This window comes from Necator americanus, chromosome X, assembly GCF_031761385.1.
Source record: "Necator americanus strain Aroian chromosome X, whole genome shotgun sequence".
Taxonomy (NCBI): domain Eukaryota; kingdom Metazoa; phylum Nematoda; class Chromadorea; order Rhabditida; family Ancylostomatidae; genus Necator; species Necator americanus.
The window spans coordinates 28,852,409-28,867,147 of record NC_087376.1 but is presented as its reverse complement, the minus strand read 5'-3'; the positions used below and the strand labels follow the sequence as shown (position 1 = coordinate 28,867,147).

General features: G+C 36.1%; 1 protein-coding gene across 2 annotated transcripts; it reads right to left on the bottom strand.

Moving 5' to 3' along the window:
- Nucleotides 1-475: 475 nt before the first annotated feature.
- Nucleotides 476-9,762, bottom strand: RB195_025811 (uncharacterized protein; the record flags this gene model as incomplete). 2 transcript variants are annotated; one of them, XM_013453971.2, is made up of 7 exons in its annotated part: nucleotides 476-617; nucleotides 761-885; nucleotides 959-1,003; nucleotides 3,459-3,686; nucleotides 3,823-4,057; nucleotides 6,530-6,623; nucleotides 9,675-9,762. In XM_013453971.2, 7 exons carry the CDS (start codon nucleotides 9,760-9,762, stop codon nucleotides 476-478), a joined length of 957 nt encoding a protein of 318 aa, XP_013309425.2. The 2 variants fall into 2 exon arrangements, with proteins under 2 accessions (XP_013309425.2, XP_064069995.1); XM_064214114.1 differs by having other exon boundaries at nucleotides 9,702-9,762.
- Nucleotides 9,763-14,739: the final 4,977 nt, after the last annotated feature.

The following is a 14,739-nucleotide window of genomic DNA, read 5'->3' as shown; positions in this document are numbered from 1 at the left end:
GGTAAGCTAATGCATACCGTGACCTGACTCTCCGACCCTTCCAGAAAGATTGGAATAGAAATGGAAAATTTTCTCGTTCGTAGAACGTTTGGAAAAAATCTGGAATGTAAACAGTTAGTTGACTTAGAAGGTGTGTTTTTACATCTGAAAAGAATTAATATATTTGACTAGATGTCTTCATTATATTGGACCACAGTGTTGCTTTCTAACACTTAGGAACTACCGGAATCATTGCTAGGTGCCGACATAATTTTTCATTTTATATTCGACTTTTTTCTATCGCCTTCTTTGTACGAAGTTGTGTGATTTATACTTCTTGGAAAAGATGTATCTTCTTCATAAGAAACTTATTCTCTTATCATAAAACTTTATTGTACGTGAAACATTCTGATGAAGGCGGTCCAGGTTGTTCACAATTGTAGACCATTTTGCTTGTACTTAATAACATAGCTGCACCAGGTACTTTTTTCTGCAGTTATTTCATAGAGTTCATTGCTGTCGCTTCGCTCTTTGAAGCGTCGGATACCTTTAAATGAATGCCAAGTAGTCTACGGACAGCATTATTGAATGGTCTTACAAAATACAGCGTCACTAGTGGACTTGTCGCCGGATAGAAGCTGAAAATGGGAGATTACTGTAAAGTGAAGCTGAATCTTAACATAAAATGTGAATCATTTGTGGGCAGAATACATGAACTCAGAAGCGCGACCACCTAATAAGTGTTGGGCATGTCAAGCACTCCTTATTGAGTCTAGCTAACCTGAAAATAACGTAGACGAGGTACTCTATTATAGTGAAATTTATGAGTTCAAGATGGTAGAAACCGTAGATAAGAATTGGTGGAAAGATGAAGAGAAGAGGTAGTGAAGCTTGAATAATAAGAGCCTAAAATTGAAAGTTATTAGTATTATTATTGTATTTATGAACCTTTTATGGTTCTTCAACGTTAAAACCATACCTGTATAAGCAGTTTGTGTCCTTTAACTGTTCCCTCGCGCATTTTCTAAAATAAGTTATCAATATTGCAGTAAAAATGCCAGAAAATACTTCAAAATCTATGTTGTTGACGAGTGCAATTAATTTCAATTGGAATTACTCTATTTCTCAGTGAGCAACTCTCTTTCACAAAGAAAACATCATCATTTGCGTATGTTGTTAACCTACAGTCGGGTCAAAACGACATGAAGCGCAGTGCATTTTCATACGCCCACGAGGTAGCAGTTGGAACCGAGGTGGGACCTTCGCAAACTGCAATGATGGGCGGTCCCAGCACGCTCCTAACCGCTATGCTCCACCGCACCGCCTCAGGAGAAGCCGCGTGCGCAACTGCACCGTACTTCATGTCGTTTACCCTTCTATAATTTGGCAGAAATGTCTATTTAATGCAAATCTACGACTGCTTGGGAAAGATGAACAAGGTTATACTTGCATGAAGGTGATCAACCATCAAATAAAACTCAAAATTGACCGCATGTCCGACTCGAACTCCCAACCGAGGCACTCAAGTGTCAAGAAAACCTCAAAGTTGGATAATTCAGCCGACGCATGGTATAGTCTGAGAAACTACCGTTGATGGGCACAGATTTGTACCGTTCTTCGCACAGGCATAATTTTGAGTTATATCAGGGTGAAAGCGAAATGGAGCACGGTACAGTTGCGTAAGCGGCTGCGCTCGAAACTTCGCGGAGGAGACAGCGTTTGAAATCGAGGTGGGACCATTGCGAACTCCAGCGACTGGAGGTGCTACCAAGCGTTCCAGCACGGTCCCAACCGCTATGCACCACCGCGCCTCATCGAGCGCAGCCGCCTATGCAACTGTACCGTGTTTTATGTCGTTTTACCCGACTATAGAGTGTATGATCAAATCTAGGAGACAACATTTTAACGAAAGGGCAGAGTAAGATTTTCGGCAACGCTTAAGCGAGTGGTTATGAGGGGCAAGTCAAGTGAACATTGCCTTAGGTAGTGTTTGGGATGGATTTGTATCAAATAGAATTGGACGGAAGTTGAGTTTAGTTCCCAGAAAGAGAGCTGTCATTACAGTTTCTCTCTTAAAAGTTGAATATGTTGTGTTCGCAGCGAATGGGAACGACTGTATGTGCAGCCTTTTGCCTCGTTCTATTTTTAATCCACATAGCGGCCTATGTGGCACTTTTCGTGAGGGATCTACCATTATTAAGTGTAAGTAGGTGGTCCTACAGGTTTTGTAAGGATTTGTTCCGGTTTACTAATCAGAAATTTCTGAAGTTCTTTTCGATATATTACATCGGTTTGTGTCAGAAAAAAAAACTACATGTAGGAGTATTGCTCATGTTAGACTATCCTTGAATCTTGGCATGTTGAATACGAGGCTTCTTCTTTATTTCTTTGTGCTGTTGTCAAGATTGGTACTGATCTTTATTAACGGCTAACGTTTCGGCGTTTTTTTTTCGCATTCGTCAGAGTCTGGGGAAAATCAAAGCCATCACTGATTTATTCTCTCAAGCTCTCCATCACCTTACAGAAAGCATTCAAATGGTAAGCAAACTCAAACAGTAACATATCGGATAATGCTTGCTTCATTTTCTGCTCCGATTTTGTAGCGTAACAGACCACCACGTACCACATCTTTGGGTCACAAAAGTTTTTGTAGGGACCTGACGGGCCCCCCCGAAGATCAAAACCCGCAGAAACCTTGATATGGAGCTAGTACGTTTGTGATCGCAATGCGCTCATCCTTCTTGTTCATTTTTAGACTTTTTGGCGACGATCCAGTTGCCTCTAGTGTTCTGCGCGCTGTGATCTCGGACCCGTAGGGTATAATACTAACCTGTACCTCTTCTTCGGAGTTTTGATGACATATTCTGCGGTGTGCACCGAATGTTGTGCAGAGCTTAGATTTTGTGAGTCCATCTAGATGCTCCTTGACCCTAATGCGCAGTGGACGCTCCGTTAACCCTATATAATCGCGGCAGCACAACCCGCTCGTGGTAGATACAACACACCTGATACCATGCAATCACCCTTTTCGTCATAAGAGCAAACCACGCAGCTGCGAGTTGTGCAGAGTCAGTCTTACGCACGATTACGTTCCAGCTGAGTCTTGAGGTTTGCTGCTGGTATTTTCACAACCCTTAGACCCGTAGCTAGCTCCACACCGCTCTGCTCAGATCATTAGATAAGTAAGGTAGACAGAACAGAATCTTTTATAGGCTATCCACTATATTGGATCGTAGAGAAAGAGATGTCGTGCTTGTCGTGTAACAGACACTGCTTTTTCCGTTTCGAATGTTTTCTGTAGAGCGATAAGGCGCTAGAGGAAATGAATTATTGACTACTCTGATTTTTTTCCATTCTCTAACGACGACGATAACGCTGAAGCGTTAGCTGTTAATAAAGATCAATATCAATTTTGACTACAACTCGAGGAAATCAAGAAAAGTTACATAACCATATTTTTTTGTATTCGATAAACTCACCCCTGCATTGCAACGAAGAAATGCATGAACCCTCCTGTAGAAAAATATCACCAATAAATAAATTGGAAACATTGGTAGAACAATAGTAGAAAGCGTAACAACAGTTAGAGGACTCTTGATCATATGGTTTCCAGAAATCACAAAATCAGTCAGATTGTATTCAGGTTTGTTGATAGACAGATATTCTCGGATAAAAGCTGGATCGGTTTCAGAATAAATAAAAATTACCTGAAAAATCAATATACACTCAATTTTATTTTTTGAGTTTTCAAAGAAGCAAGTGTCATTTATTCCTTAATTATTATTATCATTAGTTGGATTACTACTTTTCTTGCATACTACTTCTGAAAGATGATAAACTTACATGTTGGGCGAATGCAACTAGCCATAATCCCACGCATATAGGTATACAGTTTTTGATTTTTGGCATTGATTTAATTAGTACATAATATCGAAAACCGAATGATAGAGGGAATGACAGGAATGTATAGAATAGAGCATGTAGTTGAACACAATACGCCAAATATGATACATGTGAGCCGAAATATGCAGCTGGACCTAATGAAACGTAGGCAAATGCCCATTTATTCGGAATAATCCTGAAAAAAAAAATTAATTGGTTATAAAAAACACTACTGATACATTATGTGAGCGGACAGTTTCGAGTTGACGTCCTAGATCTGTACTACGACTCTCGACTCAAATCACTTTATGAAACGTTTTGTTAATTATATTAAGTCTATTATACAATGTTATGCATGAATCCTGAAACCTTTAGGATAACACGCTTAGAAAGTACGTAGCTGTCACGCTCATGGAATTAAAGACATCACCCCACGAATCTGAGGTGGTACTGATTTCAGGTGGATTATTCTTAGAAGGGATAGTAGATTATGGAGAGAAGGGTGATTCCGTCCATTTCTTCCTAACTGCCGTAGAAAAGGGCCCGAAAGTTGCGGCTTCGAGCGTTCCGGTGCACTATTTTCTACAGGGAGTTTGATTAGAGCGCGCCAGCCTTCTGCACGCGGCGCATCTTCCGGACCGTTTTTTTTACGGCAATTAGGAAGAAATGGATGGAATCACATCCCTCTCCATAATCTACTCTCCAGTATACGAATACTCCACCTGAAATCTGCACCACCTTAGATTCGTGGGGTGATGCCTTTGATTGAAATGTTTGCAACGTCTTCTTCATTTTTGGATAAAAAAAAAACACTTGGAACAGTTGCGCGGTGTTGGAGTCACCAATCAAACCGCTGATTACAATTCCTGGTGCTGGCACACCAATTTGACGTTGTAGGACCCGTCTCGCTGATTTCTGGGATTTCTTAGCAGATCTTCACGCATGCACACGTGACAGAATAAGTTCATTATTACATGGCATATATATTCATTTGTGGGAACAAGATGTGAAAATGTGACATCTACATAATGTTCTTTTCGAATGCTACAGCAATAATTCCCGATGGTACAATATGCAGCCCTGGATGTGATGCGAAAATAGCAGAGCTGCAGAGTCTCACAGAAAATAAATGGTCTCGAATCGTCTTGAAAATGACAGCATTCAGCAAAATGCTATGACGGATTTTTTTTTCTGTAAATTAGCTACTGAAGTGTTGTTAGAGTTACATTAAATTAATAGTTACATTAAATTTGCCCATATGATCATCTTATTCTTAGCTATGGAAAGTTATGATATGACGGTCTGAGAAGAGAATAAAGTGAGCAAGAAAATCTATCCAGAAAGAAACCATCTATTTAGATCGATCAAAATCGATGAGCAGGTCATCGGAGTTCTCGGAAGCTTTTTTTTTCGCGCAGATGCTGTTGCAGGGCCCGATAGTCGGATGGAGAAAAATCCTAGCTATGGGGAAGCTGGGGTATGGTCATTCGGTTCAAGCGCTCCAGAAATTGGTGCGCCACATTTGTATGTGAGTTCTCACGTTATCATGCAGCGGTGCGACTTCAAGGCGTTCTGGAAGTTTTTTTGCTAACAGCATCGGGCACCCCCTGGATTTGATTGATGTAGAGATTGGCGTTGATTGTCTGACTACCCGTTGACCGTTCCAGAAATTTCTCGAAAAATAAACTAGAGTGAAAATTTTAAATTTAAAGTCGGAAAAAGAATAGGCGAAGACCCAATATTTCCAGGAAATTTTAAGATGAGGCGTCCCTTTATTTTTTTTTTTTGCGCTGGAAAGCAACCTATAGGAGATTAGGATCAGCAAAGATTAATTGATAACCGTATCCCTACAAACTATGTACTTACCAATTGTTAGCGATTATCTAAATCTCAACATTAGTAAAGTAAACTGTTTTACAACGATAGAAACTAATCAAAATTCCAGAATTATCTGATCTTTCTCAGGATTTTAATGGATTTGACTTAGGCTCATGAAAAACCATTCTAATCCATCTCAACCTCTCTCACTATATAAGTGTAGTTGATACCGTGGACACCGCTTCATGGATTTTGTTCAACGTAGCTGGAACTTTCGTGCTCAGCTAACGCACAATTTCCATCTACATTTATATTATACAAAACTCTTAAGTTTGAAATTACTGTGTTTCTACAGTATTTCAAATAGATCAAATTACTATAAAACCAATCAACATAACAGATATGTTCATCTTATTCAGCTCTCCATTGATGAGGTTAGAAAACAGTTGATAATCCAGAGATCCAAGAGTGACGATGTTTGTTCAAGAAGATTTGGAACACCTTCCTTTTTCCTTAGATCTTTTACTGAAATACTAGAAAAATGGATCCGCCGATTCGTTTCCCAAGCAAACCTTCTTTTTAACAACTTTTTTGCAACCTGAGTGTATGAATGAATTTTCCATGGCTAGACAGTTTCCAATTAAAAATAGTACAGTGAATACTCAATAAATCCTAGTCAAAATGCTGGTAAATTTAGCATACATTCAATCATATAGCACTCATTTAGAGGTTAAGCCACTAAAAAAAACTAAGGAAAGAAAGTGGAGATCACTGCCAATATATGATCAATCTCAATATTGACTAATGAATTACTGTTTACAATATTACTTAATAATCATAAATAACTTACCTTATTTGTGCAAATGTTGTTGCAGCAGAGAATAGGAGATCACCAAGTGCGACATTTGCCAGAAATACACGATAAACCCTTAGCGTCTTTGGAGCTTGACAAAATATAAGATAAAGCACATAACAATTAAGAATAATAGCTATAGTTCCAGTAGTCCAAAAAATCGACGAAAATAAGTGATCATAAAGTGACCACATTTCTGCAAGCTCGGACAATCAGAAGGAGGTGATGGAAAGAAAAACAGAAACATAGCAGTTATAACTAATTCGACGAGAAATCCCAGGATGTACACATGGAGACATTGACTAATTCTGCTTCAGACCCGTTGTTTTGAGAGATTAATCCTCAATTTCATCGTTGTAACTGAATTTGTGTCGAATAGAGATCCATTATGGAGGATCTAGCAATGAAAAACTTTAGAACAAAGACTCTTCGTTCGGAGACGAGGTGTTATACTTTTAAGTACAACAGAGAATTACGGTAGCGAATAAAAACTCAAGAGAACACGTACTAGTAAAATGCGATAAGTTAGAGCTGGTTTTTTACTGGTTCCTTTGCTAAGTCTTCCGAATACAAAGAAGAACATGGCTTTTTTTAAAGGGAAAACATTTTCACGAGAAAAAAATATAGTAAACAAAAAACAAATAACAAGTTGTTTGCATGCTGGTTGGCTAATTGAACATGAAAACCCCGTGTATTTTGTGTACTAGATACGAGCGACGAAGCAATTCTATTCCTATAAGAAAATACGTTTATGCTATTATTAGAGGAAATATAGTAATAATATAGTATTATAATAATTAATTCTAAAAAAAACTACAAAAGCTCTATAGCGGATGGACTAGTGGAAAAATCTAGAGATTCTGAATAGTCTATTGCATGTGGGCGTTGCAACGATATCAATCTCAGTCGTAATGGTAAATAATTACTCGGATAATACATGAAATTTTCAAAAGTTATTTCAGCATAGTATCTTTAGCAGTATTACTGGATATATAAGTGAGCTCATTCGCAGCTGGCTGAAATGTTACAATCATTCGCAATCCCTATTCTTAAAATAAAATTATAACTAAGAACTTGATTAGATTTCTATGGGATTGTGGGTAATATGTGTAAATGTTGCAGAAATGTCAAAGAACTGCACTCGAAGATTTTCTTCTTGTTATTAGAGAAAGAAGAGGTGTGTAGGGGGAAACTATAATACTTTTGACTTACGAATTAACTTTGTGGATTTAACCAGATATTCAGAAGAAGCAGAATGTATTTAAATGTTTTTATAAGCACTTAAGGTTAGTAGATGAGCGTAGGGCATACGCATACGTCTCTCCGTCATAGAGGTGATCACATCCGAAGTGTTTTCTTGCAACGAGAAGGAATCCGTCAGTTTCCATTGTCAAGAAATTAAATAGATTAAATTTGTTTCAACTAGGAAAGCATACGGGTTTCTTTTAGTTCACGATTGGTATATTAATATAAAAACTGTATCATTTCTTTTTATAGTATAAAAAACTAAATATTGAGAAATTTCAGAGCGGAAATGATCACAATAAAACAACTTGACGGATGTTAAGTTCGATATATTATTATTATTATTGTATATTATTATTATTATTACTATTGGATGCGTCCTATAACAAAAACATTTAAACGTTTAAATAGGCGACATTAAAATGAAGAGGTAGAATTTTTGTGTTAAAACATTTCAGTGGCATGTTCATTTGGTGTACTAATGTCCATAAAAGATCACGCAACTAAATTTTAGTAGCAAAATGAAACCAGAATTAATAAGAGAGAAGATAGGCGGGGCCAACTCCAGAGATGATGAAAAGAAAACAAGAGAACAAGGAAATCTTCCAGTAATTGCCATTGCTTAAGGAAAAACTGATTCCTTATTCTTCTGTGGAATGTTTTTCAGCTTTCGATGATTGATTTAATTTCATAGAATATGTCAAATAAAGTACGCATTAAAGCAGGATTACTAATTAGTTCAAAGCAACTATATATTTTGCTGAGAACACTTCGACAACTGATACAAATCAATACACAAGAAACTGGTGATAGGGTGAAAAAAGTGTTACACTCATTTCTGAGGAAACCAATATTTATCTGATTTTGCAAGAAATCAGGATAACCAAAAAAACCATTAGTAATTGCCATAACTGAAGCACATAATGCTTTCTCATTCTTCTTTAGAATGCTTTTTGCATTAGATGATTGATAGAAATGCACGGAGTGCTTTAAAAAAAGTTCAAAAGCAAGATTATTCATTATTTCGAAACGGCTCCATATTTTGATGGGAACACTTGGATAACTGGTATGAATTAATATATATGGGAAGGCTGCAGCTGTTGGACAAAAGCAATTTTGCAATTTCTGCGAATTTCTCAGATAATTTTCAAATAAACACACACTAAAGAACGCTAATACTTTACCATTAAAGAAACTAACTATTATTACTGAGAACTTCATACAGCATATATTTTGAATGTAATCATTATAACATATATTGCACTTGTATTGAATTTTTACTTATTTAACTAAAAAACACTTCTTAATAATGTACGTGTAGAGAATTTTTAAAATTTTCTTTCTTTATTCCTTTTGAATGATTTCCATAGTTGATTAGCAGAGTCAGAAGTAAGTAGTTAAGTAGTAGACAGACATTTACTTACTTAAATTTAGTTAAAATTAAATTGAAAAAAAAACGTCTTTCTATAGATATGCTTGGTTTACTGCCGGTGTCCCAATTTTCCTAGGTGAGAACAAAGGAATACTGTAAAAACCAGGAACCCATTACCTCGTGATTTCGAAAAAGTAGCCAAGTTTATTTCCTCGTAAACGTTGAAATGTAGCGACAGATCTCTCGTCTAGAAACTTCCTATACGATTTTTTTATTGTAGTCGGCTATCAACAATGCACATGTTTGCATATTGTTTTAATCGAAAATAATTCTGTTAACCTCAAACATAGATGTAGCTTAGTAACTACAAAAACTGTTGTTTGCTCACGATTTCAAACTTTGCAGCAGTGAAAATACCTGACAAAATACAAAAAAAAAAACTACCGTATACTATAGGATTCGTAAGAAACGTCTTGTAGGGCATCGGATCCGACCCATACTATCCTGCGAGGATTGGCATCTCACGTGGACTTCCTATGAGCACCGAATGACCCGAGTACCTCAGGTCAACAGTGTCCGGGAGTTCAATGTAACGATACGCCCTCAGTGCCATTGTACTCCCTCTAGGAATTAGACCTATATGGAAGTGGGCTGGATGACTGCAACTTTTTGCAATAAATCATCGTGCAAGTTCTGCACCTTTGCAGATCTGGACAACTTCAAAGCACGTACAAATCCCTTTTATTGCATTCAGTGTTGAGAAATTAGTAGCGAGCGTTTGTTTGGAAGTATAAAAAAATGCATGCAGAAATAAAAAGTATTCCTAAAAAGTTATAAATAATTCAATAGAGAATTTCACGTTTTACGAGACAGCTTGATTCTTAATTTTAATTTTAATGACTCTCTTTTTTTTCTCAAATATATGCTTTGGGTTATCAAAGTGACAACTTCTTCATTGATACTTCACTTTATATTATTTGATACTTACTTATTATACTTATACTAACTATTATTTTACTATATCGTATACTTGTATTGCATTACTTGTAATACTCAAGTTACTATTGCACTATCTTCTGTATTGTATAGTGTTATATTTTTCTACATTGCTCCTCCATTATTCTACCTGTTTTTCACCTTGAAAAAACGCTCACGACTTGCTATTCAAATTAATCCGAGAAGGGACACCGCCATCAACTAGGAATCAAACTCGTATACTCACGACCTCAATATAGCCACTATAGAGAACAAAACGAGAAAAAAAAAAGAAAAGCTTAATCACGCTGAGTTGCTTTATCCAGCTCCTCTTGCAGGAAATGATCTGTGCACCTACTCCTACGTGTTCGGACATCATGGGAAATGTCCTGAACTTTTCCCATAAGGAACTAAGATCACCGATAATGATCTATATTTTCTTACGGCACATGTTCCTTACCATCCTTCATTAATTCCACAGTTTCATTTCTTAAGAGCTGTTCCTGAAAAAAACAATCTTTACAAGGGCGAAAGCAATCAGAGAAGATTAAAGAATGACTTCAGGAAGAGGGTCGTATCCGACATTCCGCGTACACAGAGACGATTATCGTAACAATACCTGCGTTTTCGAATTTATATCTTCTTTTCACTAATTAGTTTCTTGAAAAACATCATAACATCCTTGGTAGCTTGCCGTAGGTTTGTCGTGGCCACGACAGAAGTTATATGCATTCATAAGAAATAGATTTAAAATTGCTTTCCCTCACATTGAAGGAACACTCTGTGTAACATGAAGTTCAGGCAAATATTGGATAAAGAAATAAGTCGTAAGCACTCTTTTTTCATGGAAAAAAATGCATATGGAAAAGAGAAATATTTTGAAATTTTACATGGTATTCGACAGAGCATTTCTCACTCAACAAGCTGGTTTTATTCTAACTCCTCAATTCCATTGGTTGTCGTTTATTCAAATCTGCAAAATAAAGTGTAAAGCTGACGAAATGAAGTATTTTGCACACCTTCACTTTTTTTTTCAATTAATCGAGCTGATAGGGCAGGTGAAGCTCACAATATAAGATTTGTGTTTTGTTTCAAGACATCGAATGAGGTGCGAATATTTAAAGAAAAAGAACGGAGCAAAATTAGGGAATACGTGGAGAAAAATACAGAAAAAAGATGGGAAAAATAAGCTGCGTGAAAAAAAATCGAACGTTGAGAAGCAGTTGCAGGAAGGGATGGAAATACAACACTGGAGAGTATACTGTTGACTATTTGGTTATGTATTGCAGTTTACGGCACTACGGGGAGGATTTCAGCTTCAGCGGCCTTATAGCAAAAAAAAATATTGAATCGAATATATTATATTATGCAAAAAAAATTAAGTCGAAAATGCTCCATTCTGTCGTCGTGACAATTCAATTTAATAATCAGGAAATAAAGGAATTGATAAAATTAAAAGCTTAAAACATCGGAACTTCTAGAGTAAAAAGTTGTCTATCAAATGATGTCAAACATTTTTGAAATATTATCAATTTTTATATAATTTTCGCTTTGAAAAAAAAACTCAAGACTTTAATCTCTACCCAAGTTATTATCTACTTACTTTAAAACTGTGAAACGTGTTTTAGGTTCCTCTTATTTAATTATAAGAAGTGATTATGGTGGAGCAAATATTCTAGTACGATCGTAGTGAATTCAATCATGCACAACAGAAAAAAAGCAAGGGATTAAATTAAAAAGAGCAAATAAAAACTATTATTGCTGGTCTCGGAAGAAATTCAAATTTCTGGCTAATACTTTTGAGTGGATATAATATAGCGATAAGTAGATATTTTCAATAAAGGATCGAAAGCTCCGAAATGTTTGCATAGCAAAGGTTAACATTGACGGATGGTGAAGAGAGAAAAATCCGAATATTTCCATCCTTTGTCGAATTTTTCCCTCATTTAATAAAATAAAATAAAAAACAAAATTTAAAAAGTAAAATTGTAGCGGTCTACATGGATAAGAGATTCGAGGAAGCTATTTCATGGAGAAAAGCTTCATGGTTTCATTCTTTTAATTCTCGGAATACAATTTATAGAACACGATGCTAAACCGTGAGCTCCTCAGAAAAAAAAAAAACGCTTCAGGCTCTGGACGAACGCTAAGAATTTTAATCTCCCTTATTTTCATGGCAAAAGTGTAGCTTTGAGAAAATTGTTTCCCAGAACATCAAAAAATTGCACATATTTCCATTCTGGATCCCCGATAATTTTAGGGTAAGGAATTGTGTACATAGTTTCCTGATTACAGGCCACTCTAACAAACTCCACTTTTCCTTTTTCATGGGTCCAATTCGAAGGAATAGGAACAATTTGAATGTGAATACTGCCTTAATTGTAATCTTTCTTCACCTAAAAACTTTGATTTTTTTTTGCAAGTTCCTTTCCTTAAAAACATCCCGTTCCTACTTACTAAAACATTAAGATAAACATTTGTTTGAGTAACGATCTCCGAGAGGAGTGAATTATGAAAAAATGAGTCAGTCGATGGATGCTGTCACTTCCAGCTTTCATCGTGTGAAACCATAAATAATTTTGTCAACCTGTTTATATTCAACATCAGTATTACGTCGAAGAAAAATTGAAAAACGACAAACGTGAAATTAATAGAAAAAGGGGGGGGGTGGAAGGGGGTAAAGGATTTTGAAAAACGGCTCAGAAGGAATTAATGCTTAATTTTTCCTTCTTTTTAAAAGATTGAACACCTCAATAACGATTAGCGAAGAATGATTAGATCAGTTAAAATTATTGATGTATTAAAGTAAAACACAAGGAAGCAAATAAGGATTAGGAAATAATAAATAAATAAACAAAGATATATGACGAATAAGTGAATAAAGAAATAAGAAAGACACAGCTGTGACCTTGTTTTACATACAGTTATTTAATCTCCGGTGCTAAGAGGAAATTGAGACCCACTTTTCCGGGAGAAACTGAGATAATGTAACAAAAAAGGAGGTCATTTAAATGAATACCATTTATGAGAATAGGATGGAAAAACTGACTTCATCGAACCAGCGTTGAGCCACAACGGAGACATTAGGTGATCAACCCTACTCCCCGGGATGAAATCTGCCAAGATGGTGCTACTCTGGAAACGGGCGTGGCCTCGTATAACCCACAGAAATTTATGAACTTATAAAAAAACCCTTGTGATTCATAATTGTGGTAAGTACATGGTGTGTTACGTCACCTTTTTTTTCAACAAATTAGGTAAGCACTAGCCGATGTGTTGTTCGTTGAACTCGTTTATCGTTTGAATGATTTCTCGTTGGGTGATTAGGGACTTGAGAGGATAAATTACTGATCGCTTTGATTTCTTCCAAGATCTAACGGATCTTCATTAACAGGTAACGCCGAAACTTTACCTCTTAATAAAGATCATTACCAATCCTGGCCACAAATCAAGCAAATCGATATAAAAACTACGAATAGAAACTTGGATGAGCGATTAGGACTAGGAATCCTAATTATCACTCTGACATTCACAACATTATGTATTCAGTTTAAACGAGAAATTAACTTTAAAAACTGGTGCTTGGATGAGAAAAAAAGTATTATTTTCATAAGCTGTTCAGAAAATCTCAAAAATTTACAGCTGTTGAGCAGCTGTTTTTGCTTCAATTTCTGCTCGAAAAAAAAGCATTAGTTGAAAATATACATTTGATTAGTAGTAATGAAACGAAAAACTTTCATATTTGACTACGTGTGCAAGGAAAAGTAGGTCAAATAGCTTGGTGCGTATTTACTCTGTACCTCTAATTATGCACTTGAAACCTCACTCAAAGGAAAGGTTTTTGAAAGATCAAATCCTCATAAGCTAGATGAACAACAAATTAAATACAAAATGCAAAATTTCTAATAATTTTCTGGAGGCAACTTAAAAATAGCCCTTTTACATATTTAGCCGCTGTTTACTAAAATCCTGAAGGTCATCTTACGCTGAGAACGAATTCTTTGAGGACCACTATTTCTACCTCTGTGTGAGCGAAATTCCATCAATGGAAGACTTTCGAATCAAACAGAAAATATCAAATTCTGTTTTTGTTTGGTATTTTTTGTGGGTAACATTGAGTAGGTCACGAGGACAGCATTCATACAAGTTTTTTTTCGTTTTTCTCGTCTTTTTTTCAAACGCGCAAAAGAATGAACGTATGTAGATGAAGAAGTGTGCATCGGCGAGCACTCGATATCTATGAAAACTATGGCGAAATTTAGGTTGCGTGATATTATTGATTGTATACATATCAACATCGTTTTAATTTTTTTTGAAGGGATCAATGACATGAAAACGTGGCTGAAAATTGAAATAACATTTTCCCTTATTCGTTTTTCATGTCCATTCATTTAAAATGAAGTTTAATTTTGCATTTACTTACGCGTTCGACTTAATAGTGCCTAGTCAAGGAAATGAAATCAATTCTTTCTTTCTGAAAAAAAACAAATAATATAGCTTAGTTACGAGTCATCTGATTTTAAATTCTTCCATTTTCCTTTGTGCATAGGACATAATAGCAATACTCATATTAGTCGTGCTTACGCATTTCGGTTAGTAATTTTGTTTACGTTTA